The 27,889-nt window shown below is 40.9% G+C and overlaps 1 protein-coding gene across 11 annotated transcripts in view; it reads left to right on the plus strand.

Annotated features, from left to right (window-relative positions):
- The window catches only part of MAST4 (microtubule associated serine/threonine kinase family member 4), a 668,112-nt gene that overhangs the window by 514,724 nt on the left and 125,499 nt on the right, over positions 1 to 27,889 (plus strand). For all 11 annotated transcript variants that reach the window (XM_055123954.1, XM_055123957.1, XM_055123955.1 and 8 more), the window contains one exon: positions 21,116 to 21,204. In XM_055123954.1, coding sequence (XP_054979929.1) covers positions 21,116 to 21,204 — 89 coding nt within the window. The remainder of the gene's footprint in view (positions 1 to 21,115; positions 21,205 to 27,889) is intronic.

A 27,889-nucleotide genomic window follows, 5' to 3' on the forward strand; every position in this document is an offset into this window, starting at 1 on the left:
CACACACACGTGCACACCTGAGTGTGTACATGTGCACATTTGTGTGCTCTGTGTTTCTGTACATACATTTTCAATAGTAGCAACCTTCCTGAAATCTCAGACTACATATTAACATTATTTTTTCTATACCACTAACCCTATACAGGGAGCTTTATGTTCTCTTAACATGTGACAGTACAATTCCTGTTAGAGTCGGCAAGCATTGAGCTTCAATTTTGTACATTTTCTGCACACTGAATGTGAGACAACTTATATTCCAATGCAATATGGTAATCACCACCGGTTTATAAATACCATAATTAAAATTTCAAAAAGAGTGAATATATTTCACAATAAATGCTAGGAAAAGATGATGTCTGTAGAGTTGCTGAATATTTCTGGGTAACTGGTTTTGTGTGCTCTCTTTGGCTCTTTGAAGAAGACCCTGTCATACATAAGTGTGATCATGTGATTCCTGGCCTTTGTTTATAAACAAACCCTAAACATCAGCTGGTATATTTATTTATTTGTTTGTTTGTTTGTTTCTGGGTCACACCAGCAGTGCTTAGGGCTTACTCCTGGTTCTGCACTCAGGGGTCACTTCTGGCGGGACTCAGGGGATCAAATCGGGTGCTGGGACTGGGCCTGTGTTGGCCACATGCAAGACAAGCATCCACACCCACTGTACTCTCTCTCCTGCACCCCAAGGGCTGCTGGTTCAGACTGTCAACAGGACCAACTATCATTCCTAAACTTCTGCCACTGCAGGGTTGTGTGGGGCTTTCATTGTCCCTCTAGGTCAAGACACTGTTGTCCTTTTGGCTTTGCTATTTTTCGAGTTGGCTCCACGTGCCGTGTCTAGCTGGCTGTCCCCATGTCATTAATAACTATGATAATGGAGCCTGGCCGCGCTTTGAGTAGCACCTCTGCGACTTCCAGCCAGCAGTCACTGGATTGTAATTAAAGGGCACCATGCATGATCCTTCCATTAGCAAATTGGATGGTCAGTGCTCTCTGCTTTGTTTCAGCTTTTATGTTGTAAGTCGGCTTCTGAAGGACAGGCTTTTGATAACATAGTAAAATTGCATTTACTGATGATTCCCAAGAGAGACTCTTTGTGGGTAATCCGAGTTGCTGTTAGAGAGTTAAAGATGCTTGTATTTCCCAGCCAAGCAGGAGCTATTGTGTGTCGTCTTTTTGTTTTTTTTTGGTATTGCTTTATTGAGGTCTGGTTGACATACAAAAGGCTGATGATGAGTTTAGAGGTAAGTGTACACCCAGGAAGCCCATATCACAATTGATGCTGCTTGGTGTAGCCTTTCTGATGGGGTCAGGAAGGCTCCTTGCTCTTCTGAGTTGTGAGAAGACTAAACCCACATGGAATGATGAGGTCTAAGCTGGGCGCTGCAAGCTGGTGCTACCCACAGTTGGCAGGAATCGTAGTTGCAAAGCAAACAAGGCTCCTGTTTATCATCTGTTTTGCTTATCTTTATTCTCCTGGCCAGCACATACCTGTCATGAGGCTCCCCTCCTGGACCTCTTGGAGGTCCTAGAGCCACAGTTTCTAGTCCTTGGTCAGATATGCAGCCAGCTCCCTCCGCCTTCTCCCATTCCCCGCCCCATCTCCCAGCACTGGGTCCTCCCCTTATTTCACCCCAAGTAGGAGGACAACTCAAAGCTTATTTGCTCGAACAGGAAGCTGGCATGCTGCCTCCTAACTTCTGTTCCTGAAATGAAAGGTCCAGGTTCTGATCATCAAAACTATAGAAGGAGTGAGAGATATCACACTTTCCATTCTTCTAACAGAAATAATAGCACAAATTAAAATCTTTGTAAGTGATCCTGTCCTATGAAACGTCAGTCATCACTCATTGTGTCCCTCCATTTCTTTTTGGGGTTGTGACCAAGGGGAAGGAGGGGAAGATGGGAGGAAGAGGTGAAGGAAGGATTCAATCCACGGCACCACATATGGTCCCTTGAGTGCCACTAGAGCTAGGAATAGCCCCTGAGTGCCTCTGAGTGTTGCCTAAAAATGAAAAAGAAAAATTATTCTTCCCCCCTTTCCCCAATTCCTCCTTTTAAAATATGAAACACCAGTAGATACACCCTGCTAGGAGTGATCCCGAAGCATGGCTCAACCACTCCCTCTCCTCCCCCCCAAAAAAGTGGTACAGATAGGTGGATAGAAAACTGTTTTGTTTAGAAACAAAATTATCAGGAGTATACAGTTCATTCTTGGTGGTTGTGAAGTGAGCACACAGAAACGCAAAGAGACAGGTAGAGTGGCCTGTCTCCCAGCGCAGGGTGCATCTCTCTGCCTGGGGAGCCCTTGGCTGTGATCTTGGCCTCTACTTCATTGCATTGTCTCCATTCCAAAGTTCCCCACCCTGTTTCTATTCCTGAATCTCATCAATTTTTAAAAAAACATTTTAAAAAGATTAGCAAAGTAGTTTTCTTCATTTCTGTTCAAATTGATGAACTCTTTCTTGTGGATGCATTAGAGATTAATCTTAGTGAGGTAAAATCATATTTTAGAAGAGGACATAGAAAACTAATCAAAGATCTTTCTCTAAGAGGAAGTTTCTAACAGTTGAAAAATGGCTAATCTCTGAAGCAGGCTGTGCCAAGGAAGGCCAGACGACTTTGGAGGATGACGTTACCTCCAAATTTATCATTAATATACCATTTATAATTAATTTATAATTTATAATTAATGTACTGTTAATTCCTCCTAAGTATGCTGTCAAGACACATTTCAGTATTTTTTTCCTAACTAGAACACAAACACGAAGTATTAGTTCTCCTGATGTTTGCTGTAATGTAGCTGTTTTTGGTTTTCTTTTTATAAATGGATTTGCAAAGTTTTAGTTTAACAGTGTTTTGTGGACACATTAAATAATCTCCCTGGGACTTTCTTTATCTCTTCATTCCCTGTTTCCTACTTCACAATGATAAAATTATTCACATCTTAGCATCTGTTTACTTCCACATAATTCTGAGGGAAAAAAATTGCCCAAGTCCAACAAGGACATGTGCAGTGCACCTTATCCAGATACTGAAAGGTTTCTTTAACAGTCATGATTTTTAACGTAGATGATTATATTCATTTATTTAATTTGATCTTTGTAGAGTCTTTTATTTTTTGAGCCATACCCAGTGGTCCTTGGGGGGGAACATACTCCCAACTCTGTGCTCAGAGGTCACTTGGGCATTGCTCAAGGGACCATGCCTCTCAGGGGGTCAAGCCGGGACCTCCCCCGTGCATGTGGAATATCAGTTGAGAATCTCACTGGCCCACGTCTTTTAACCTTTAATATGTTTACTTCATTTCTATTAAACTTTGGCAGATTTCTTTTTCTTCTGTTTTCCCTTTTTGTTCTCCCAATTATACAATGTCATCCAACTAAACAATGGTACTATTTAAAAACTCAGGGAAAAGTCTCCCTCCCCAGGTTTCCTGCAGACTCACAAGTCTATCTCTGGAGTCCATACACCATTATTCCTCCCTCTGCCTACGGCTGGGACTTTTAAAAAATTATTATTATTTGGTTTTGTTTTGAATGTTGGCAGACTTGGGGTGGAGAATTTGGGCAATACATCAGAACTCCAAGTTGAATTAACGCAAGAATACCCATTAATGATTTTATCTGGGGGTGGAGAGTAGGAGATAATTTTGTCTTCTAAAACTTATCACCAAATGCTAGTCGCTAATTTGTAGGAAGGAGATGTCACTTCTATTTTTACCACTCGCCCACTTTTGAAGACATTATTTTAAAACATTGAACCTTTCTGATGCAAAAGATAATGAGAAGTGATTCCTTGTGAAATGAGAAGTGATGCCTTGTCACTTGAACAGGTCGGTGCCACATTTTTGCTATCTGCTCCATGTGGCAACTGAACTAATAGCACAAAGCGATTTTGCCCTTTGCTGTCCATTGTGAGTTCTGACACCTCAGCGCCTTTTCTATGAAACAGCTAGTTTCACTGGTATCTGGAGACTCAGGCAGAAAACAATCTTCATGGTAAAAGTAAGCCTTACAATTTTATGATTAGTCTGTGAGTGAATATATAATGTGACCACAAAGTCAAAAGAATGACTCATTTATAGCTATTGGCAGATTTAATTTTCAAGATGGTTTAGCTATATTGTTGCTTTCATGTGTCTTTGGCTCTTTCAATAGGATTTAGGATATTCTTAGAAATGTAATAAGAAGAGTAGCCAGTGGTTGATTTCACCTTGGTTTCTTTTATCCTGTCAATTATTTATTTTCAGAAGGTTAAATATCATGATAAGCAATTTAATTTCATATTGGGCAATTTATTTGAGATCCTTTGCTGTCTGGAAAACTTGTAAAGTGGGGTGCTATGTCTCTATACCATTGAATTTCTACTTAGAAATCTTTTCATGTAAAGGTCAAAGACTCCATAACTTGAATAAACAGGAATCCAGGAACACAACGAGCAGGAACTCTCTGAGTCACTGCAGGGAATGCAAAATGAGTTTAGATGGGATGTCGGTGGCTAGGGTAAAGAGGCGGGGTTGGTGTATTACTCTGGAGCTCAGAGTACTTACTAATAAGGATCCAACCCCAGGCGGGGGATGAATGAGGTCATCTATTTAAACACACGCTGGACTTTGAAATATAAGTGGCTTTGTCCCAAAGAGGCAGCCAGTGATTTGAAGGCAAATGAAGTCAGCATTTAAGTTCCTTTAGGAACTGACTTTTTGAAGGCAGTCTAACTTGTCTGAACTTCTGCCACAGTTTTAATGTGATTGACACAGTTTAACTATGCAGGCACATTCTCATACATACTAGTTTGGAGTCTGGGAGATCTTTGGAAAGCAAGAATGGACAACAATGCCAGACAAAGGAATGGCATCTTGAAAGAAAGAGCGCAATAGAAAGAACCCAAGAGTTGGGGTAACATTGTAATTACTCAGATTTATTTTATTTTGTTTTAAAAATCATGTAGATTCTTATAGCCTTTGGCATTTTATTTTGAGATAGAGCATTTTGTGAAGACTTCAAGTTACAAAAAAAGACTTTGTTTCAATAAGTCAGTATTCCTTATTATAAGTTTTAGAATCTCTGCTGGCCTAATTTGCTTCCTGATGCATAGTAAAGTCTGGGCATTTGGTCCTTATCTCCAAGGCCAGTAAATAAAAATCTGATTTCTGTATTCTAATATGTGCAGACAGGTATCTAGAAATAAAAAGTGTATCTATATGTATGTGGTGTGTGTGTGTGTGTGCGTGTGTGTGTGTGTGTGTGTGTGTGTGTTTTAAAGCCACATTCAATGGCCTTTGGTTCAAAACTTTAGAATTAATTACTCCTGGCGGTGCTAGCCAGGAGTAACCCCTGTGCATTGCCAGGTGTGACCCAAAAAGCAAAAAAAATAAAATAAAATTAGAATTAATTTTATTATCTGTTGAGAAACAGTTGAACAAAACTAATTCATAAAAAGTTAAACAGTTCTCCCAGTTGTATGTGACAAGAACAGCTACCTTGGAATGAGTAGGAATTGTTTGCCATGGGTAAACCAATGTTTGGATAATCTGCCTTGATTTCTTGGATAAAATACTATGGATAAAGAAATTCCTCAGTTAAGACATAAATGCCACACCAGGATATCCTGGGATAAAATAGCGTGCCCTCCTAGGTAACTTGGGGTTTTTATCCACTTAAGTCAGGCTTGTATGTTGACTACTAAAAAAAAAAAGCTCACCATCTAGGATCTAGAGATAGCTTAGATGACTGGAATTTGTGTTTTTCATGCAAGACACCTGGGTTTGATCCCTGGCAGCCTATGTGTCTGAGTAGTGAGCTAGGAGTGATCCCTGAGCACTGCCAGGTGTCAACAACAACAACAACAAAGAACTAAAAAAAGACCTCAGATATGAGCAATAGTACAGCAAGTAGTAGACTTGTTTTATATGTGGCCAATCTAGGTTCTATCCTTGTCATCCCATATGGTCCCCTACAGCCCCACCAGGAATGATCCCTGAGTGTAGAGCCAGGAGTAACCACCGAACACCAGATGGGTGTGGTCAAAAACAACAACAAAATAGCATAATCCATTATGAAGCTTCATCATTTTTTTTTTCACCTCCTAAGTCTGACTCTTAAGCTACAGGCTCAGGACTCTAGTAAGATGAGTACCATTTCCATCTCTTTGGCATGGCGCTGTAATGATCAGGCTTACCAGACTCACCAGAGATTAATTTGTAAGGGGAAAAGTCATTATTAGGCTTACACCTCTGAAGGCTCATTCTCTGCCTTATAGACAATTCGGCAAGTAGTTATAAGTTCATTCACAAAAGGCTTCCTACCTCCAACCTCCATTGGGATTCTGGTCTACAATTTACTGGATGTGTCCTCAGGGACAAGTGTCTGAACATACTTGTTCGTTCTGTAGCATATAGATAAATATATACATATATCCTACTTGATAAGACTTGTAAAAATTAAAGCATCACTTGGCATGTATTAAGCTCTTGGAGTGAGTGGTTGTTATTTTGTTCTTGTTGTTCTCATTTGGGCATGTGTCCTGTGGAGCTTATGAGGAGGTTGCTTCTGAGTGGGAGCTCAAATCCAGTGTAGTGGTTGCATAGACTAGGACAGTGAGCTAAGGTGGGTGAGGGGATTTGGGCTTGGCAATTGTGTGGTCACTGGAGTTTGGTGTACATTGCTGTGCCTTGAGGTCTCTAATTTGCCTGTGGTCAGGCTTGAACAAGACACTTGAGCTTCTAATTATGCAACTTTTGTTTGGCTGTTTCCAAAATCAGCCTTTTTATTGTTACGATTCTTCCCATAACTGTTCAACATTTACAGTTCCAATCAAACCTGCTGCCTTAGAACCAGCCTCTTTCACTCTTGCATAATTTATTATATTGATTAAAAGTTAATTCTATGGATGATCTTAAGTTTCTCATTCCAAGATTCTTCGGAGAAAACCTTATTGTAACATTCTGAGTGTGAAAACATATGCATGAGAGAATGTAAGCAACAGAGAACGATTAAGATGTTTTATTTTGACAACTAATGTTTATGAAGTACTTGCTGTGTGCCAAGAACTAGGATTATTTCCATGCATTATCTCTTTTAATCTCAGCTCAACCCTCTGAGTTAGTTTATACTTTGATTCCCGTTCTGTAGATTTGTAAATTGAGGCTGAAAGGGGTTTGCATTTGGGAAAAGATCTACCAGTGGCCCACTCCTTATATTTTGTTGTTGTTGTTGTTGTTGTTGTTTTCTTTTTGGGTCACACCCAGCATCGCATGGGGGTTGGTTACTCCTGGCTCATGCCCTCAGGAATTAGTCCTGGTGGTGCTCGGGGGACCATATGGGATGCTGGGTATCGAACCCGGGTCGGCTGCGTGCAAGGCAAACACCCTACCTGCTGTGCTATCACTCCAGCCCCCTCCTTATATTTTGTAATTCTACTCACCTAATAGTCAATCCCATGAAATGTAAAACAAAAATTTTTCCTTTGTAGAAAAGTAATAATGTGCAATCACATAAGAAGCCAATCAATGTACGGAGAAATAGTACGGAAAGTGAGATGCCTTGTATAGGCCAACCCTGGTTCAAATCCCAGGTACCATATATGTGTCTCTCCCTCCCCTTGCCCCCCCCCCCCCCGCAAAGCACTGCCAGGGATCACACCTGAGCACAAAGCCAGAAATAGCCCCTATAACTGCATTTTGAATGCTCACTCTTCACTCCCCCCTGAAAAAAGTCGTGCTGATTCTCTATGTCTAGTGAGTATTCCTGGCTTTGGGAAGCAGCCCTGCTCTCCACTTTTTGTTACAAGAATTGGTGCTGCCTCCATAGCCTCATTGCCTTCCTGCTCTGAGATTCTTTCTCTCTGTCCACATACGGCAGAGCAAGGAAAGAATATTCCTCACCCAGTCTGAATACTGAGCAACTTGCAGGACTCTCTCTCTCTCTGTCTCTCTGTCTCTGTCTCTCTGTCTATGTCTCTCTATCTGTGTCTCTCTCTGTCTTTCTGTCTCTCTGTCTCTCTCTGTCTCTCTGTCTCTCTGTCTGTCTCTCTCTCTTTCTCTCTCTCTCTCTCTCTCTCTCTCTCTCTCTCTCTCTCTCTCTCTCTCTCTCTCTCTCTCTCTCTCTCTCTAGCCTGCCTGACTTTACAACAGAATTGGTTCCTTGTGGCCAATTTCATCTTTGCAAAATGGGAGACTGACTAAGAAAACACCAACGGATGCAAATGAGGAAAAGAAAAGACATCTGTCAAGTTAATTAAGGGAAAACATTCCTTTGACCCCTTTAGTGTTTCTGTGCTTCCCACCAAGGTGGGCTGTTGGTCCCTCCTGGGGGGCCACTTGCCTTTCATGTTGGAAACAAATAGTAGGGGACTAAGTGCTTTAGTATGGGATCAACACACAACTAATTTTAATATCCATTTGGCAGTATTCCTGTTGTTTCTCCATTTAGGAAACATTTTCTGCTACTTCTGCCCATTATCACAGCTTTGACATTCATGTCATTAACAGAATGTCATTTTGCAAGAGACTGAATTAGGCGCAGCTCGCAACAAAACATACTGAACAGAGAGAGACTGGCTGTGTGCCACCTGACTTTTACTCGCTGAAGAGAACAAAGTGGAGCTTCTGATGCCGGCTCTACATGTGTGTATGTTTGTGTTCTGACTACAGAGGCACATGGAACCAAGGACAGTTCACTGGTGGGCAAAGCCTTGTGCCAAATTGCTGTGAATGCAAAATGCTCTAGAGCTGTAAGAGCGTTAAATAGGCATGCTGTTCATTCTGGCCTTGGTAGGAATTTCCGTGGAGTGTCTTAAAGGGGGATACAGTGGTAAAGGAAGCCCGCTCTGCTCCCTTTATGGGTCAGAGAGGAGTGGTCCAGAGTCCTCTGAAGCAGATAGAAAGGACAGACCTGGTTTTTATAGGCCGTGTTCAGCCTGGTAGCTGTAGTATCCAATAGGCTCAGATACATTCCTGGAAGTCAATGCTTCTCATTACAGTAAGGTTTAATTTCTGTATAGAGAAGGCTACCGAGAGTATCTTCTCCCGCACAGCAGAGCCTGGCAAGCTACCCGTGGCGTATTCAATATGCCAAAAACAGTAACAACAAGTCTCACAATGGAGATGTTACTGGTGCCCGTTCGAGCAAATCCATGAGCAACAGGATGACAGTGACAGTGATGGAGAAGGCTGGAATGGTTGAAACAATAGTATAATCATTCAGTTGGTAGTCATCTGCCCCAGAGAGATTTGGATATAAGAAACTCTTCCAGCTCCAGCTTCCTAAAGCTGTTGACCATTTCTGGTGGATCAGTTATTTAGGTAGGAGTAGTACTGTTTTTTTTTTGTTTGTTTGTTTTTATATATAAGGTTTTATATACCTTTTTTTTTTATAAAGGCCATAAAAGTCTTAAATTCAGGGGTAGAAGTTAGTAGCAGAAGTTAAGCTGTTGCTTTCCTTCTCGTTTGGTGCTGCCATTGCTTTTTAAGGCTTTAAAGATGTATTTTTCTTATCTAATGACATTAGATTAAGTATATTAAAAGTAATTTTATACTTGGACTTGGCTGTATTTTCAGCTGTGCAAAAAAAATGTGTCACGTGATGACATTTACCCATATTGGATATGAATCATCGGAGTTAAAAACTTGTTTATGTTCCACACATCCTCCCACCCCAGTGCAGACATAGAGTAGAGGTTTAGAAAAACATTCGTTTGTATTTTTTGTGTCTATTTTTCTATAACTCCCCAACATGTGTAAAGACTAACCTCTGGTTCCAGACGACAGGTGCATTGAGAACAACCAAAAGTGTGTCCATCTCAAATATATAACCCTTTGCCCAGTTACAAAATCAGGGGTCCCCACCTCCACCCCTGTCTGTCATTACCATTTTGATAGCCCAACCATCGCAGCCCCAGACAGGTGATAGCAGCTTCTGGGCCTTGCAGGGCAGATTGGACCCTAGTGCTAAAAGATCCCAGACAATGTTTTGGCCAGGTCAGCCCCCAGAGCAGTTTCCCAAGATGCAAACAGTGCCCTTCAACTCTTAGGTCAGAATTAATTATCTTCCCTTCCTAGCAAGCTCTTTCCACCCTCTTCCCAAGGAGGAGCAATCTTCAGGAAACCTGTTTCATGTGAGGCTTAAGCTATTGTATTTAGAGTGACTAATTTAGAGTCAAGTCACCTCCTCCTTGACTCTCCCAGCTCTTAAGTGTCCTCATTTAAAGAGATGAGACCTGCTCTGGTCTTGGGATTCCTCTGGTAGGGACCTAGAGTAGATACCTCCTGTGATCTGTGTTGGTGATAGAATACAATCATCATAATTTAAAAAATCTACTGGTAGAGACCAGGAAGAACTCTTCTCTCTTTGCTTACTTCATACTTGTAATATTTTAAGCTCCTGAGCTTACCCTGCTACTAAAGATCCCATATTATTACCAACTCTAACTTGAATTTGACCATTGTGCTATGCTTCCTCTTTTAATTCCACCAGTGATTAAAATGTAGGTAGGTTTGCTCAGTTTGATGCATCATACCCTATATTCAGGACAACAAGTCCATTGACTTGGTGTGTTTTCACCGTTCTTCATGACCTTGAGCAGTCTAGTACTATTAGACCCTAGTGCAGTATTGTTTTGTATCCATTTACTCTTATCAGACTGCCTTGATCTGTCACATTAAATACAACCTATTTAAAGGTAACCATGTTTAGTTACTCAAAAAGAATTACTGAATGTCTAAACCAATATTATCTCCTGCAATTTTCTACATATCCAAAGAGATTGATAGCATATGAAATAGAATGTTATTAGGAACATTATATCCTTAGGAATTTATCCTCGCATTTAGATGGCAAACTGGAGGTGGAGTCCTTGGTTGTGCTACTGAGAGAATGACGAACCCCAGAGTTGAGCTTGTCAGGATCACCTTGGTACAGCATGGTACATGCCAGCCCGCCATCATTATCATGCTAACTCAGGACATCAGAGCTTACCATGTCAGTTTCCTTGAACTAGCAGTGTTCACGTGTCTAATTTTGAAATAGTTGCAAACCAAATAATTTACAAGAAATACATTTATCTGTTTTATTTATTATTTTGGTCAGGCAGATCACTGAGATTAGAGATTATTTAGGAGAGATCTATGAATTGAAAGGACAGTTTACCTTGTGTAGTCCCTACTAAGGGCTGGAGCCATAGCACAGAGGTTGGGCTTTCGCCTTTCACTTGGCCAACCCATGTTCGATTCCTCCGCCCCTCTCGGAGAGCCTGGCAAGCTACTGAGAGCATGGAGCCTGCACGGCAGAGCCTGGCAAGCTACCCGTGCATATTGGATATGCCAAAAACAGTAACAATAAGTCTTTCAATGAGAGATGTTACTGGTGCCCACTCGAACAAATCGATGAGCAACGGGATGACAGTGATATATATGCAGTGAGTGCCTACTATATAATTTGTAAGATATGGTTCCAGGCTGATTGGGATTTTATCACACACTTTAGATAGCAGCAGATTTCTGTGGGTACTTCTCTTTCATATTCTACCTAGCACTATAGTTATCTATGAATCAGCCTTATCTCTCCTTTTAATATGTTAAATACTTTGAAATGTTTTCTTCATTATCTTATCTCCCATAGTACTTGTTACCTAGAAATAGAGATTCTGTAAATGTTTTATGCATTGATAGTGTTTTGCTGATATCTTAGTTGTCTCTTTCTTCTATAATGATAGAAAAATGGGCCAAACCTCATTCGGATTATATATCCCAAGTATATACATTTGAAGCACAAAAAAATATAGCTATGGGCTTTCTTTCCTGTTGGTCATCCTCAGAATTCCTGAATATGTGGAAACCTATCCATCCCTCGAGGTATGGAAATAGCTGAAATTTTTGTTCATAGGTGCAAGCAGTATGAACCATCATTCATCTTCATAATTAATGCCTTTGGAAAGGAGCATTTTTTACCAATGGAAAAGTTAAGTTCAGGTATCAAGCCAATAAGATAAATTGTAAACCTTTAGAACTACACACTCAGGTAACTATGAACCAGGTCATTACGTTGATTAATGCACACACAGCCCTGAAGCACACAAGTTTTAACAGCCATCCCAATTTAGCACATGATATTTTTCTGATTCTTTGGTGGCCGTCACAATAGCATTGGCCAGTATAATACTGCTCTGAACAATGGGATCATTATTTGCATGAACTAATTTTATAGCGGTCTATATTTTAAAGTAGAATTAAAGGAAATGACTGAGATGTCCGTGAAGCTAACTTCTTAAACTGGTTTCCCTACTTCCTCCTTTACTTCCTCCTTTACTTCCTTCTTTCTTTCTTTCTTTCTTTCTTTCTTTCTTTCTTTCTTTCTTTCTTTCTTTCTTTCTTTCTTTCTTTCTTTCTTTCTTTCTTTCTTACTTTCTTTCTTTCTTTCTTTCTTTTTTTTTCTTTCTTTCCTTCTTTCTTTCTTTCTTTCTTTCTTTCTTTCTTTCTTTCTTTCTTTCTTTCTTTCTTTCTTTCTTTCTATTATTTAAATTTTCTTTCCTTCTCTTTTTTTTTTCTTGGTTTTTGATCACACCTGGTAGTGCCTTACTATGGCTCTGTGCTCATGCTCTTAGGGATCACTCCTAGAGGTGATCAAGGGACCATGTGTGGTACCAGGGATTGAACCCAGGTCAGTCATGTGCAAGGCAGGCACCTTGCTCTGTGTTCTATCTGCCCCAGGATATTTCAGTCCTACTGCCCGGATGATTTCCTTAAAAGGTTAGATTGGGTCAGCAGTATGGTTCAATGGATGGAGCACTTGCCTTGCACATGTGGGACTCTGGCCTTGGCCCCAGTATTTTATGCCCCCTCCCCCAGTTGTGACTCCCACAGCAGTAAGTTAAAATGTCCAATTTGATTCAGAGCCTTCCAGCAGTTTCCATTTTCACCCAGTATGAAAACCATCCCTGGCTTCTGGCCTACAGGCTGCCACAGATCTGCCTATTGTCACCTTGGCCTCTGGCTCACCCTGCTCCTGCCACACTGACCTACTTACTGCTCCTGGTGCATTTGTCTGGGGATCTGTGGTCTTACTGAATACCCCACTCACCCTGTCTGCTCTTACTACCAGCTCCCCATGATGCCTTTCCCACCACCTATCTAAAATTGTAATTCCTCATATCCAGACTCCCCGTCCTACTTTCCAACTTATTCTCTATCTCGCACTAAAAATGCATCACCATCAAAATGTTCCTGTGCTTGTTATCTGCACCTTCACTTGTAATAGAAGGCCCTCCGGGGCAGCAAGGATCCCTGATTGTTTAGACTAGTGTCCAGCGTATAAGAGAAACACAAACAGTTATTTGTTGATTGAATTCATGAAAGACTAGATAGAACATTGATTTCCTGGCTCTCAGGGAAAACATCTGCAGTGCCTTAATCTCACATAAGTATATCACAGACGTACTGCAATTTTTAGATGTTGCTCTCAGCTGCCTTCAGAATAGGCACTGAGCTTATCCAGCTAGTTCCCCAGTAGCCTAACTGCTGTCCAGGAAAAGAGGTATTCCTGGAGACCTGAAGCCCAGAGAAATAACAGATCAATATAAGACAAATTATTTTTTATGAGAGAAGACAATAGTGTGAGGAGGAAGCATCCAAGGAATATTTGCCTTATGCTGCATGGTAGCTACCACTGTTCTATGCCCAAGACCCCTTAACAACAAAAAAGTTTTTAATGATAAAAATTTTCTAAAAATACGATGAGATTTATAACTTCTTTGAAATGCAGCCATAATGACATTTTCAAAGATTTTTTTTTTTTTTTGGCAGGTGAGGGGCACATCAGCTATGCTTAGGGATCCCTCCTGGCAAAACTATGGGGACCATATACAGTGTCAGGGATTGAACCTGGGTTGGCCACGTGCAAGACAAGTGCCCTACCCACTACACTACCTCTCCAAAACCATTTTTCAAGATTTTTGCAGTGAGATTTGAAGATCTACCCACAGTCTAGGTTTTTAATATCACAAAAGGGAAAGAGAAATATCCATAATATGTATAATTTTAGTGCACTTAGGAGTCCTAAAACCGCTTCAAGTGAGTAAAAAGGGAAAAAATGACCTGTATTAATGTTACCATGGTAAGATCTCGAAAATACAATGTTGAGTGAAAAGAAGATGTAGAATATCCTTAATGTGTGCTAAAGTATGCTTTATTCAAAGGTAAAAAATGACTCATGAAACTATATATAATGATATGGTCAAAACTTTATGTCACTTATTAATTAAATAGACCATAGTAATAGATTATATCGATATATTATGTACTAAGAAGAGCTTGAAAACCATGTGTCTATGCCCCATAAAATGCATCTGTATGCATTTTAAAATTCATAAATAATGAAATAATTTTCTAGTAGATACATAATTGGTTGATACCTTATGGCTCAATGATGCTAAATATTTGGGTCCTTTATTATTTTCTTGGGAAGTATGTGCTGAGGATCAAACCCAGGCCCTCATTCTTTCAAGCCTTCAGCCCTACTATAGAGCTGTTGCTTGACCCTGGGCTTCTTTTTACCTATAGTCCGGATAACAGTTGGGATCTATACCAGAAAATACTCATTTGCATTCAGTTGTTTGCATCACTAACAGTTTTCTATGACTAAATTACTACCCTCCAGAGTATCAAGATCGAGTAGCCTGAGAGAGAGTATAGCAGGTAGGACACTTACCTGGAAGCTCCCAGCACTGCATATAGTCTGTGAGTCCCTCAACTAGTGATCCCTGAGAAGAGCCAGGAGTAGGCCGTGAGCACTGCTGGGTATGGCCCCGCGCCAAAATAAATAAATTAATTAATAAACGGACTACTCAAAAGACCATGGACAGTGAAACCCTGACAAAGAATGGGATGTATATAAATAAATAAGGACTCTGCAGATTTGTCCAATTCACAAAGGCCGATGAGCAACTGAAAGCACAGCCACATCTCTGTCTTACACTATTTCCATCTTTCTCACTTTTGCCCTAATAATGTGTTTCCTTAGTGAAAACATAAGTACTCACCAGGCTGCCCGTTCGTGCCCCAGCTTGTATGCTGTCATGCTGGGACAAAGTGGGAAAGGTAGGAGTTGCGGGGCCTTCCCTACTTGCCCGGTTAGGGAGTGGGGAGACATGTATTGATGTGGATATCAGAGATTGGTGCATTTGTTCCTGTCTCTGTTGTCTGTTTTGTTAAAGATTAGGACCGAGTACACCAAATGGTTGTTTTTCTGAAGTCAGAGAATGCTGGATGAATTTTCACCTTTCAAAAGTTCTTTGACTTAACTGGAGTGACGGTACAGTGGGCAGGACACTTGCCTTGTACACAGCTGACCTGGGTCACCCCCCAGCCCCCCACCAGATATGGTCCCCCAAGCCCTACCAGGAGTGATCCCTGAGTGCAGAGCCAGGAATAAGCCCTGAGCATTGCCGGATGTGGTGCAAAACAAACAAATATTTCTTTGACCATTTTTTAAAAAAAATCTCTTTGCTTCAGTGTGCCATTCATGGTAAGGCAATGGATGCTGAATGCCTGATTGCCATCATTAATCAGCAGTGCTGCGTTCGTTGGGGATGGTGTCTGTCTCCTGGTCACGCTCCTCTCTCTCCGCTTTTGTTTCCAGAGTATCCAGATACCCAGATTCTGTTACGGTATTAGGGAAATCATTAGCAGATGCTCAAGGAAGTAAGGCTTTGTTTCATAATTGGTCTCCTGTGCAAATCTATCAAATTTCCCATCAAGATGAATTAATAAATCGTAGCCTCGCTTTTCAGAATCAAGGCTCATCTCAGGCAGTTCTCGGGTTCCTCCAGCCCTCCCTGCGCCCCGGTCAGTTATGTGTCACACTGCGTGCTGACCTTTGCGTCAGCTCTGCATGTTAGAAATCACTGCCTCTTGGCGAGCCCCGTCCATAGCTTGTCTCGCCTCCGTCAGACACGGATCAGTATTCCTGTCTCAAAATGAACGTCGTATAAAATTAGCCGGGATTTCAGCTACCCAGACAGTTGCAAAAGGCCGTCCCACATGCCTCTGGCAGAGCTGGGTCATGGATAATGAACAGGTTCTTCTGCCTGGAAAGATGTGGTGGGGCCAGAGGTGAGAACATTTACATGGTCCGTCAAGGCCCTCCTCGGGGTGCTGCACCCACCCCAGCACTGTGTAGGCAGCCATGGAGTGCGGGTGGCTTAGATGGTGACGCGAGAGCCAGATCCATCTCTTTGTCTTCCTCACCAGAGGAAGGCACTGCTGACAGGACTGAGGAGGTAGCTAGCGCTCCCTGAATGGGAACAGCAAACCCAGGGAGTGGGAGGGGAACCTGTTTCTCAGAGCCCAGGAAACCCGTGGACAAGGGAAATATTTCCTGCCGGTGGCCTCGTCCACCTGTCCCAGCGGGTTCTGGCCCTACCCACCCCGCCTCCCAGCCCCCACCCCAGCCCGGCCTCCTCGCCCGCAAGTGCTGCCCTGATCTTCCCGGCTCCTGGTCTTCCCTCATCCCAGGGCAGCAGTTTGTTGTGGGCGGCTGTGTGTCTGTCAGAGCCATCTGTCTGTGGGCCCATCATTCCAGGGAGGAACCAGAGAAATGAGGTCCAAAGGAAGGCCTGGGTGTTCCGATCCGCTGCTCCTCCTTACCTTGGTCTCGAGCTCGCTGCGGCTGCCTTCTCGGGCTCAACTCAGATTCCACAGGGAAAGAATCCTTTTGTTTCTGTTTCTTTGTTTTCATTTGGGGACTACAAATGACATTGCTCAAAGACTGTTCTTGCCTCTGTGCTCAGGAGCGACTGCTAACAGTGCTCAGGGAGACACATGAGGTTCCGGGGATTTGAGACATGCCAGGCAAGTGTCTCACCTCCTGCACTGTCTTTTCAGCTCAACAATTAAGGAATCTTTTTTGAGGGCCCAGGGTCTGGGGCACACCTTGCTTGAGGCTTATAGCTGACTCTGTGCTTAGGGATCACTCCTGGTGGGCTCAGGGGGACCTTTTGGGATCCTGGGAACCAAAGTCAGGTCAGCCGTGTGTAGGGCACACCCTACCCCACCGTACTCTCACTCTGGCCCCCAGTTAAAGAATCTTAATGGTGTCAGGGCCAGAGAAATAGTATAGATGGGTAAGTCATGTTGCTTGCACACAGCCAACTTGGGTTTGATCCCCAGCATCCCCTGTGTACCACCAGGAGTGACTCCTGAATATAAACCCTGAGTATCAGTAGGTATGGTCCCCCCCCCCCAAACACACACACACACACACACACACACACACACATACACGCACACAAAAGAGGAATCATAATAGTGCCATTGTGTCACTTCCAAATTCAGAGAATATTATCCACAGGCATAGTAAGGTTGTCTGTGGGTGACTTCCCCCTGCAGAATTGAGAGTGTGGGGGTTCTGGGTGGGAAACAGATAATTTCTTTATTTGGCATTTTGGTGGGACAGGGTAAATGGCTTTTATTTCTTCATCAGGAGGGAAGAGTTGGGACTGAAGAGTTGATGCTTGAGTTCATCATGGCTGTTCTTTAGTTTCGCTTCAATTTTGAAATCCTAATAGCTGTGTCTCTCAGGCCACAAACTGGAGAGAACCCTCTACAAGTGCCAATGCTTACATGAGGATACTTTTTAAACAAGTTAGGAAATTTCTTGAAGTGTTGTCTCTGTTTCCCTCATGGGATGCTCCCTACTTTACTTCTTGGGTAACACCATTTGAAGAAAAGTAAAGTAGAAGTGACATTGGTCGCTGGCACAAGGAAGGGGTCTTGATTTTGTCCCAAGTAGAAATGTTTGGGCAGTTTTGTTGCTGAATGGGTTAAAGGAGGGCAGAGCACCTACCAGCTTCTGGAGAGCTTGCCTCACACTTGGATGTGATAAGCTTCTCCTTTCATCAGCAAAAAGAGTGTGTGCTCTCTGGATAAACAAATAATGGAAAAAGAGATCTTAGCACTTTGCACCAGTGTCAATATTAGCATGCGGAATCTGGTAGTAAATATTCATTCGGCCTACTGAAGGTTTTCTTTTTCTTTCTCTCTGTCTTTTTTTTTTTTTTTTAACTGTGTGCTGTATAGTTCAACACAAATTTGAATTTCTTTAGTGGGAATTAGGGCCTAAGAGATAGTATAGGGATGAAGCTGCTTGCCTTGCATGTGGCCAGCCCCTATCCAGTACCCGGCACTACATGGTACCCCAGCAGTGCCAGAGCAACCACCAAATGATGAGCAGGGACAAGCCCTGAAGCACTGACGGGTGTGGCTCCAAAACCCCAAATAGATCAGTTTCTCTACTGGGAACCAGGTACTGAGAACCATAGGATGAGTGATCCTCAGATCACAGAGCAGGTAGGATTGAGACTGGGCCTGCTTGAAAAGTGAGAACAGCATCTCAGTATGGTACCCAGATTTTGATGGTGTTAATATAGCTACAATGTGATCTAGATGTGTTTGAGGTCAAAGAAGGTACAAAATTCCCCTTTTCCCGTAAGGATGTTAAAGTCGTTTCTGAGGCCAAGACTTTATTGCAAGAGTTTTTGTAGACATGGAAATTTTCTTTCTCTTGGCCTACATTTTTAAAAGTCTGGTTTTGCCATACTAAGGAGAATTTTATGACTAACAGCTTCCTGCTTGGTTATTAAAATTCAAGAATGTTCCGAGTGTGTTATAATTTCAGTACCATCTCTAATTTCATGAAGAATCTTATAGAAGTTAGGAAAAACACATCCAGTTCTCCAGTGTATTATGATACTAGCATTTGTAAGTTATATCTCTGATTAAGGTTTTATGTCACATACTTTCCAATGTCTAAAATAGGGTAAACTGCAAATTTTGAGGCAATTTGTTTTTAACTTCCTTTAACTTGTTCATATATTCTGTTTTCATTTACCCTAAATTGCATTGATCAGCATCTGTTTATAGAGATTAAAGATGTTTATAGAGAACAGGCAAACAGGATGAATGTAAACATTTTTATATTGACCAAAAAGGTTGGTTTCGTTTTTAATTCTTAGGTGTTAGACATTAAAATTTTTAAGTTTTTTCTTCAATCACACTTTTGAAATTTTAAAAAGCTTGCCCCTATTTAGCATTGGCTTTAAATAACTAATAATGTTGTAAAGGGTATTCATTTATGTTGTGTTTAGTTTTAAATTGAAATTACTGGTTATTCATTCTCTTTGTTATGTAGCAAACTAGTCATTCTAATTTGTTTCTTAGAAAAAATTTAACATTTCCTCTGTAAATATTTTCTAAATTTCAGCTTTCAGCACATAAGCATATTTTACTATATCCTTATTTAAGATACTCCTTAGAATATTATTTCTGTTAACTCACATTTATTATTAATTTTCTTTGTATATATGTTAATCATTAACTCGATGAAAAAAACCCTTGTGAATATCTTAGATCAAATACTAAATAAAAAATGACAAATAACTTTTTGTGGTAGTTAACTTTATTTTAGTTAATTTTTTTAAATTAATGAATATGTTAGCTGAGATTTTTCAGGGTATAAATCTGTCATTTGTAATTCCTTTCATTAACATCAGCAAGTTGATATGTTTAATGATCCTATATTGGAGTGAAAAAAAGACATTAGTTTGAATTAATGCTAAATGTATTATACAGTATCTTTTTAAAGTTATCAGGCTCTCTGATTCAATGATTATAATTTAATCGGTTGCATGCTGTTCTTGATAGATGATTTGATAATATCACAACCCACCTTCATAATTAAGTATCAAGGGTCTCTTCTTATTCAACAACTTCTTTTAAGGCTGAGTAAACATGATCTTAATTAAACTCCAGGATAAGACTAGGTGATGTTGATTGCTCCAGTAAGAAAAATAAAATGATGCAGCCTGACCTTAAGAAATCATAAATAAGGGAATGTTGACAAATGATAATAAGCAGCAAAGGCCTAAGAGTGAGGATTTGCTCCCAAGTCAATACTGCTGAAAGAAATTGGATTTGGTTTTGAAATATATTATTTGATTCTTAGAAATGTTTCCCTCAAATCTTTTTTAGAGGGTCTCATCTCTGTCTACTGTATCTAATTTAGAAGTCAAGTGAAAGGTCTGGTTTCAAGAACCTGCTATTACAAAGGGATATGCTGAATTATGGTGACATTACAATAAACATTTATCGGTGGGCCAGGGTAGCTCCAGGGTTGGAGGATGGAATCCCCATACCTGAAGCAGATTATAGGTGAATTTAGAGTGATAACCTTCGGGTTTTTTTTTATTATTTTTTCCTAACTATAGTACTGGTAATAGAGAATGAAGTACCAATCTGTGCTGAAGGAAGGCAAATGAAAACATGATACTTTATCACCAACCAGTTTTGTATTTATCTTAGTCTTTGGGGCATATGAAAGTTACTTTAGAAGCAAATTTGCCATCTTAGAGCCTTCTACAGCAGAAATGGGAAAAAATAGTTGTCCTGTGCCTTTATGAGACAGTATATTTTTATTCACTAAGTACCCGGTTAAAACCAGTGGGGAGTATGCTTATAAAAAGAGGAATTATTATTTTAATACAAACTCGAGTCTGTTTTGATGATCCTAAAATATTTACCTTAATAGAGAATTTGGATGCAGCAAGCAGGATGAAAAATGAACGAGCAGGGAAATACATTTATCTTCAGCATTGACTGTTCTATTGACAAAAAGCCCAGATACAAAATTTGTCTAAATAATTAGATTTTTAATTAGTGCATCATTGTAAGATTAATGTCATTGCGCTTCATTGCATGTAATTTTATATTAGAAATTTCATGTCAACAGAGATGCTACCTGTGGTCTGCTCATTTGAATTCTTAATTTATCACTTGTTTGTGTGTCATGCCACATATTTGTAGTCAAGAACTGAAAGAAGGCTTTTGATGAGAACATCAGTGGTGGTGGGGAATATTGATGGTGTTGTCCTTTATAAACACATTGTGTTTTCTGAAATTCACTAAGCCTCCACCCCCCAAACATTAGTGAGTGAATATTAACTTGGAAACATTTTAGTAATAGCATCAGTGATCACTTCAACCCAGACTGTTCCTGCATTTAACGTGCTTGTATATATTATCAATTCTCTATTTCAAACTTTGGTTTTTCTTTTCCACTGACAGTTGCCGGACAAGCAACCGGAAGAGCTTGATAGGCAATGGGCAGTCTCCAGCATTGCCTCGTCCACACTCGCCACTCTCCGCTCATGCAGGTAAGGCCCCTTGTTTTGAGTTTTGTTTTGCTGCTTTTGACTAAGTTTGTAAATAGCATAGGTACTTTAAAATTCAGGTGTGGCTGCCTTATCTAGGTTTTCCTGTTATCACTGTTTGGTTCATTCTGATAAGTTAGTTCAATCTTATCTTCTCTTTGCTTGAGTTGAAAAATTTCTCTAAAATTAAGAAAGGACCCAAAAATGAAAATCTGATTTTTTTTCTGTTTATAAATCTTTGGCTGATACAATGTTTTCCTGTAGGATTGCCTTTAGGAAATGTAGACATGACATTTATACGGAAAGGATTCATGTTAAGAATTGCCAGGGAAGAAGTGTATCTTCTCTACCCTTTTAAGTTCTCCACTGAGATAACTTGGCAGGGGGAAATCTACACATGTGATGTGTTGAATTTCTCTCTTACTGACACGGGTACCTTCATGAAGAAACAAAGACCACAGAGAGTGGCCAGACTGCATACCTTTCTGGTAGATGTGATGAGCAGTTGTGGAAAGCTGAGTTAAGACTAGTGAATGGGGCAACTTAGCAAGAGCTGTTTATTCTCATTTCTTCAGAGATAAGGATGTTTCTTTCCTCAAAGTTTGGGGAGGTAACCTCTCACCTGAGGTTTTGATCACCTGCTTCTAGGGAAGATCAGAAAGTCTTATGTGTACCTGACATTTCTCAGATTCCTTCCACATAAAATAATATGCCAAAAGCTATATTTGGAGACTAAACCCTATCAAATATATTCAGCATGTTTTGTCCCTAAAATCGAACATGTCCATTATATATATCCGTATGTATATATATGTATAAATATATAATGGGTGTATTATATATTATAAGGAATGCTGCTGTGAGCTCTCTAGAATATGTCTTCCTAAGTATATGTGAGGGCCTCTAAAGCTTAATCCTGGTGGTGGAACATACAACTTACCTTTTATATCCACAAACTGTTTAGAGACAATGAAGATTCAAGAGATGAGGCATATGACCTCAAAGTATTAATTATGAGGAAAGTAGAACCATATTACTCAACTGATGCAGTGAAGGTGACTTTGGGGGGGTGTGTGAGTGCACGCGTGTGTGTGGGTGTGTGTGTGTGTTAAAGTTCTATTCAAGATGATGCAAATAAGAGAAAGGTTAATTTCATCAAGAAAATCTGGGAGAGTTTGAAGTTGCTACTTGCTCAAGATGTGGAAAGATGAGCAAGTCTTTGGCAAGGAGAAACAGGGCGAGAAGGGGAATTCCCAACGTGTGGCCAGAGTGTGGGATGTGTAAGTTTGCTTGTGTATGAGAACAGAGATGACAGTCAGCCGGCCGACGGAGTTTTGGTTTTGCATGACTCTTAAGAGTTTTGAGGATTTTTAGGAAGATAACTTGAGAACTATGAAGGATTGAGTCGAAACGATAAGTGATGATACCTACCTCCATTGTACTCTTAGGAACACTAATGTTGAAAAGCCTTCAGACGATGTTGACTTCATATCTCAAAGTCGGGGGCTGTCTCTTTGCCCTAGAAAGCCAGTCCTTGAGCTCACAGTGGTTCTTAAATTATCTGCTACATGTGCGAGGAGAAGAGTTGGGGAGAGAGAGAAAGGAGGTACTCTCTCCTTAAGTGGAATACTATTTTGTTCACAGTGGTTAATAACAGAAAAGGTGAAAGATAGTATGATAAAATTATGATGCTGGTAATTATGAAATTGTATAGGGACAATGAGAATTCAGGAGATGAGGTATATGACTTCAAGTTCATAAGTGCCACTTCCAAGTGAGACTTTAAACTAGGGGTTAGGCACATCCAGCCTGTGGACCATTTTAGACCCAAGAAATCTTCTTTTTTTTTTTTCTTAGAGTGTGGCCCTGGTGCATGTAAGGAAAAATATGTGTGCTTTTCATCAGCTGCCAGCAGCTCATATGTCTGTATTGTATGGCGTGTGAATGATGTTACAAATATCCAAATAGCCCTTGGCAGAGAAAAGGGTACCCTGCCAGTTTAAATAAACTCTTAAACATGTACAAGAAAAGGCATGTTAGAGACTGCTTACCGAAGCTTGGTTGGGAGCAGCTAAACATTTGAAGCAGCGTCTTTATATCTACCCATTGGGAAACAGATACATGAATTGTGGCATAATAATACACAGAGCACCATGCACATAAAAAACAATGACGTGTCACTGGGCTGGTCTACATGGATAAAACTCCAGTGTAGTATTGGGCAATAAAAGCAGGTCGCTGAAGAATGTGACGTAAACCATCCTGTACAGTTGCCATGCTGTTGCGACAATGCAGTGTTTTGTTTAGGGACACCCTGCATATGTATGTGTATCTAGGTAGGTGGGCCTGTGTACTAGGAGATCAGAGGGAAAGAGAGTCATTTTAAACCAAGTTCCCGGTAAAAATGACCACTGAGGCAGTGTGAAGGAGATCTTATTGGGTTGAGGCCTAAGAAGTTGTCAATCCTAAATTTCCTGACCACGATGCATGCATAACTATCTAGATATTGATTATATTAATGTTTATACTTTGAATATTGATATGACATCATTGTATGATAGTAAAAGCTGCCTGATAGCTAGATAAGCCAGATACCTAATTTGGGGACTGGATTTACCTCCTTTTTTCCATCTATGTCTGGTAGAGTGTGAGAACATTGTAGTAGGTGCTCAGTGAATGATGAATTCTGTTTCTTATAATTCAGTGGTGGTTAAACAATGTAATCTTCTCCTCTTTGCAGTGCCCTCTAGTAATTGCTCCAACTTTTATGTGCCTGTTGATTAGGCTTTTATTGCTGTGATTTTCTTCAGTTCTGATCTGGAGATTAGAGAAAATGTGGTTAAAACTTTAACGATCCTTTTAATTATTTTTGTTCTCGCCACTGTACACTTAGCATGAATTCTTGTCCCTTCCAACTAAAATTTTATTTTTGACTAGAGGAGTGGGCAGAAAGGCCTGGATTTCAAACTCTGAGAATATATTTTCCTTTGTGGCAGAACCACTAGGTCATTCCCTTATTTAGAAGCAAGGAGTCAACTTCCATATAAGAAGATTCCTGGGGTCAGAGACACACAGTATGGGGGTTAAGGCATTTGCCTTGATGAGACCAGTGTCGTTCCAGGCACCACATACAGTGCCCCAAGCACAACCAGGAGTGACCCGTGAACATAGTTGCAAGTGAGCCTGGAGCACAGCTGGGTGTGGTCCCAACACCAAACAATAGAGAAAAGAAGACACTATAAAGTAAACAAGGATGCCTTCCCCAAGCCTTCCTTGGTGGGAACTCACTTCTTCCTCCTCACCTTTCTTCTCCCCTGTTCCTTCCTAAGTTCCCCCACACCCGTATGTGGGTAGCCAGTAATGTAGAAGCCTGGTGATGGTTCCTAAATATTTCCGTGGAAAACAGGAGAAAGGGAAACAGCCTTCTCTGGGTGCCTAGTGACCACACAGAGAAAATGACACTTTGTGTTTTTCTGTCAATGATGTGGTTCGGGCTGCTTGCTCATCACTGTCATGAATTCATGCCCGCCAAGTTCAGGGGCAGAAATGACAGAACAAACGTGGTTGTGTTTGTGTTTGGGAGCTTATCTTCACAAACAATGTGGTATTTGTGGAGCACCAAGAGATTCCTGAAAGAAAGGTGAATAGAGCAGTCCCACAGGGGAAGAAATAAAGGTAGAAAATCAATCACAGACTACTAGTGCCAGCAAGATGCTAAGTGCAAACTCAGATGCCCAAAGGAAAAGACAGGTGTGTTGCTCCAGAAATCAAACTTTTGGTGTCATGAACAAAATCAAAAGTATGAAACAGTTTGTTTTTGGGCCATACCCAGCAGTGCGCAGAACTAACTCCTGGCTCTGTGCTCTGACATTGGGACCATATGCTGTGCCTGGGAACCCGGGTAACTGCATGAAAGGCAAGTGCCTTAACCCCCATACTGTCCCTCCAGCCCCAGTATGAAAGATATTTTTATGCTCATAAATGACACATCTTATTGCCATAATATACAGAGTTTATATAAATTGTATGGCTGTGGCCTAGTACCTAGGAGAAAGTAGGCAATAGGAATAAATGGTAGGTAACAGAAATGGTAAAACTGAAATAGCTGGGAAAAAAAACATTGCAAAATGATGATTCATTGTAATTGTAAGAGAACCATGAACCATAATGATGTACAGCATGATTTAGCAGCATATTATCAAAAGTTTCAAGTAATCAGTGAAATTCCAAGCTTGCAAGGTGACTGGGAAGTGGTTCTTTCATACGGCATCTGTGGTGACATGAATTGATACGACCATTTTAGGTAGTGGTTTGCAGTATTAAAATTTCACTGTTTTCTCTTTGACCCAGCAACCCCATCTCTAGGAATTTACCTTAACTGTCATTTTCACAGAATAGCAGAAAATCATAAGTGTAGCAGTGCTTGTAACCAGCAAATGGAAAGGTAAATTGTGACCACTTTATTTGACACGTCCTTCAATAAGAGACTGGTTTAGTAGATAATGCTTCAGCATATGATCTAGTGCTGCTTGGTTGATACAGAGAATAGAAAATGAGAAAGGCTTTCACATTCTGGTATCAGAGTTACCCAAGATACATAATCAAGTGAAAAAGACAATGTCATTTTATGTGTGTCTTGCTTATATTTTAGAGTGTATCCACATGCATGCACACTTGTGTATTTATGCATATTCATAGGGAATTTTTGGAAAGAGAAAGGAGACACTTGACAGTGTTTATCTTTGGAGAATAGGAAGATAGGGAAGTTAGCTTGAGGCAGTATGATAATAAAAAGCTTCTAAAAATAAAACCGATAATGAAAACAAAATGATATCTGCATTAGGGTTCTATTGCTATGTAACAGATTACCAAAAAATACAGCAGGTTCAAATGATATCAATTTTTAACGTTGCTTGTACTGTTGTGGGGAACAGACCTGGGGTGCTCAGGGCCTACTGGGGTGTGAATACCATAGGGAGCCATGTAATATTGTGACTCAAACTCAGGACCTTGCCCCTGAGAGACACTTGCTCAACTTCTTGAGCCACATTCGAGGTGCCATTTGTTCATCTTAGAGTTCTACAGGGCAGAGTCCACTTGGTTCTCTGCTTGGTGCAGAAGGCCAAATTCTAGGTGCTAGTCTGAAGGTAGGGGAAGAATTGACTGCCAAGCTTTTGGGGGGTGTGGACAGATTGAAAACCTTGCATTGCTAGGACAGAGGTCCCCCTGGATCCCACCTGTCAGTGGATACTGCTTTCAGCTGCCAGAAGCTGCCCCTCTCCACCCTACGGCCCACGGTGGTACCTGCAATGGTCCTCACATTGCACCTTCTGTGTTCTCATCTCTGACTTGTTCTTTTGCTGAACAGAGAAACTTTCTATTCTATTCTGTTATTTCTCCCCCTCCCTCCTTTGTTAGTGCTGCAACCATATATTCTGTATGCTTGGTTGTGGTACTTGCCAGGGTTGGCACTTCCAGACCATGGTACTTGCACATCTTTTTGGTTCTGCTGTTCTGTGGTCACACCTGTAGTTGTGTTCACACATGCCTGGTCGTATTGTGGCTGGAAATTTCTTGTGGTGCAAGGGATGACAGACAGCCTTGCTGCCAGGCATGGAAGCAAGGCTGGTCTGACCATGCTTCATACCTGTGGTCTTATTGAAACTCAAACTTGAGGCCTTAGATTTGTACTTTAAGCCCTGCCCTAAAAATTCATTCATTTTATTTGTTTTTGTTTTGGGGCCACACCAGCAATACTCAGGGGTTACTCCTGACTCTGCACTCAGAAAATCACTCCTAGCAGTGCTCAGGGGACCATATGGGATGCCAGAGAGCAAACCCAAATTGGCTGTCTGCAAGACAACCACCCTACCCACTCTACTATCACTCAGACTTTGAAAAGTCATGTTTAAAGGGATTTACTGCTTGAGGCATGCCTTTTGGTTGTGTTAAACCTGTTTAAATGATCTGACTTGGGATTTCAATTGCATCTTCAAAAATCCCTTTTTGGACGTCTGGATTAAGGTTCTTGCTTTTCGTTATACCAACCCTAGTTCAAATCCTCAGCACCACAGCTGTTTCCCCCAAACACCACCAGGAGTGTTTCCTGCTATAGAACCATAAATAGTATGGTATTTACTATTTTACTGAGTAATGGGGTATTACTGAGTGTCCCATTGGGTGAGGCTCCAACCCTTCATCCTCAAATCATCTAAGTTAGTAGTAACTGGATGATCATTTGAATAACTTCGGGAAACTAACTTTAGAATCTTCCTACCACAATGTGATTTTTGTGTTGTATTTTGATCTAAACGGGGGAAAATGTGAGCTCTACGAGTAATAATTATAGAGGGTGAGCCACAGATTAGATGTAGATAAATGAGACTCAATGACTCCAGGGCTTTAAAGCCCTAAAATAGCATGTGTGACCCTATTAGCCAAAATACCTTCTGTGTTTTCAAAGACTGTTTTACTGGGAATTTTCAAGCAACTGAGTTTCTGGAAGGAAAGACGAAAAGTGGTTTCTCTTCCCAACTGAATTGCTCAACAAGTTATTAAAGATAAGAAATAACCCTAGCCTATCAGAGTATATTAACCCCTGGCATTGGAGAGACAGTACGAGAGGTAAGATGCTTGCCGTGTATACAGCCAACCTGGGTTTGATGTTCAGCACCGCATTTGCCCACCT

Source organism: Sorex araneus, chromosome 1 (genome assembly GCF_027595985.1).
Source record: "Sorex araneus isolate mSorAra2 chromosome 1, mSorAra2.pri, whole genome shotgun sequence".
NCBI lineage: Eukaryota > Metazoa > Chordata > Mammalia > Eulipotyphla > Soricidae > Sorex > Sorex araneus.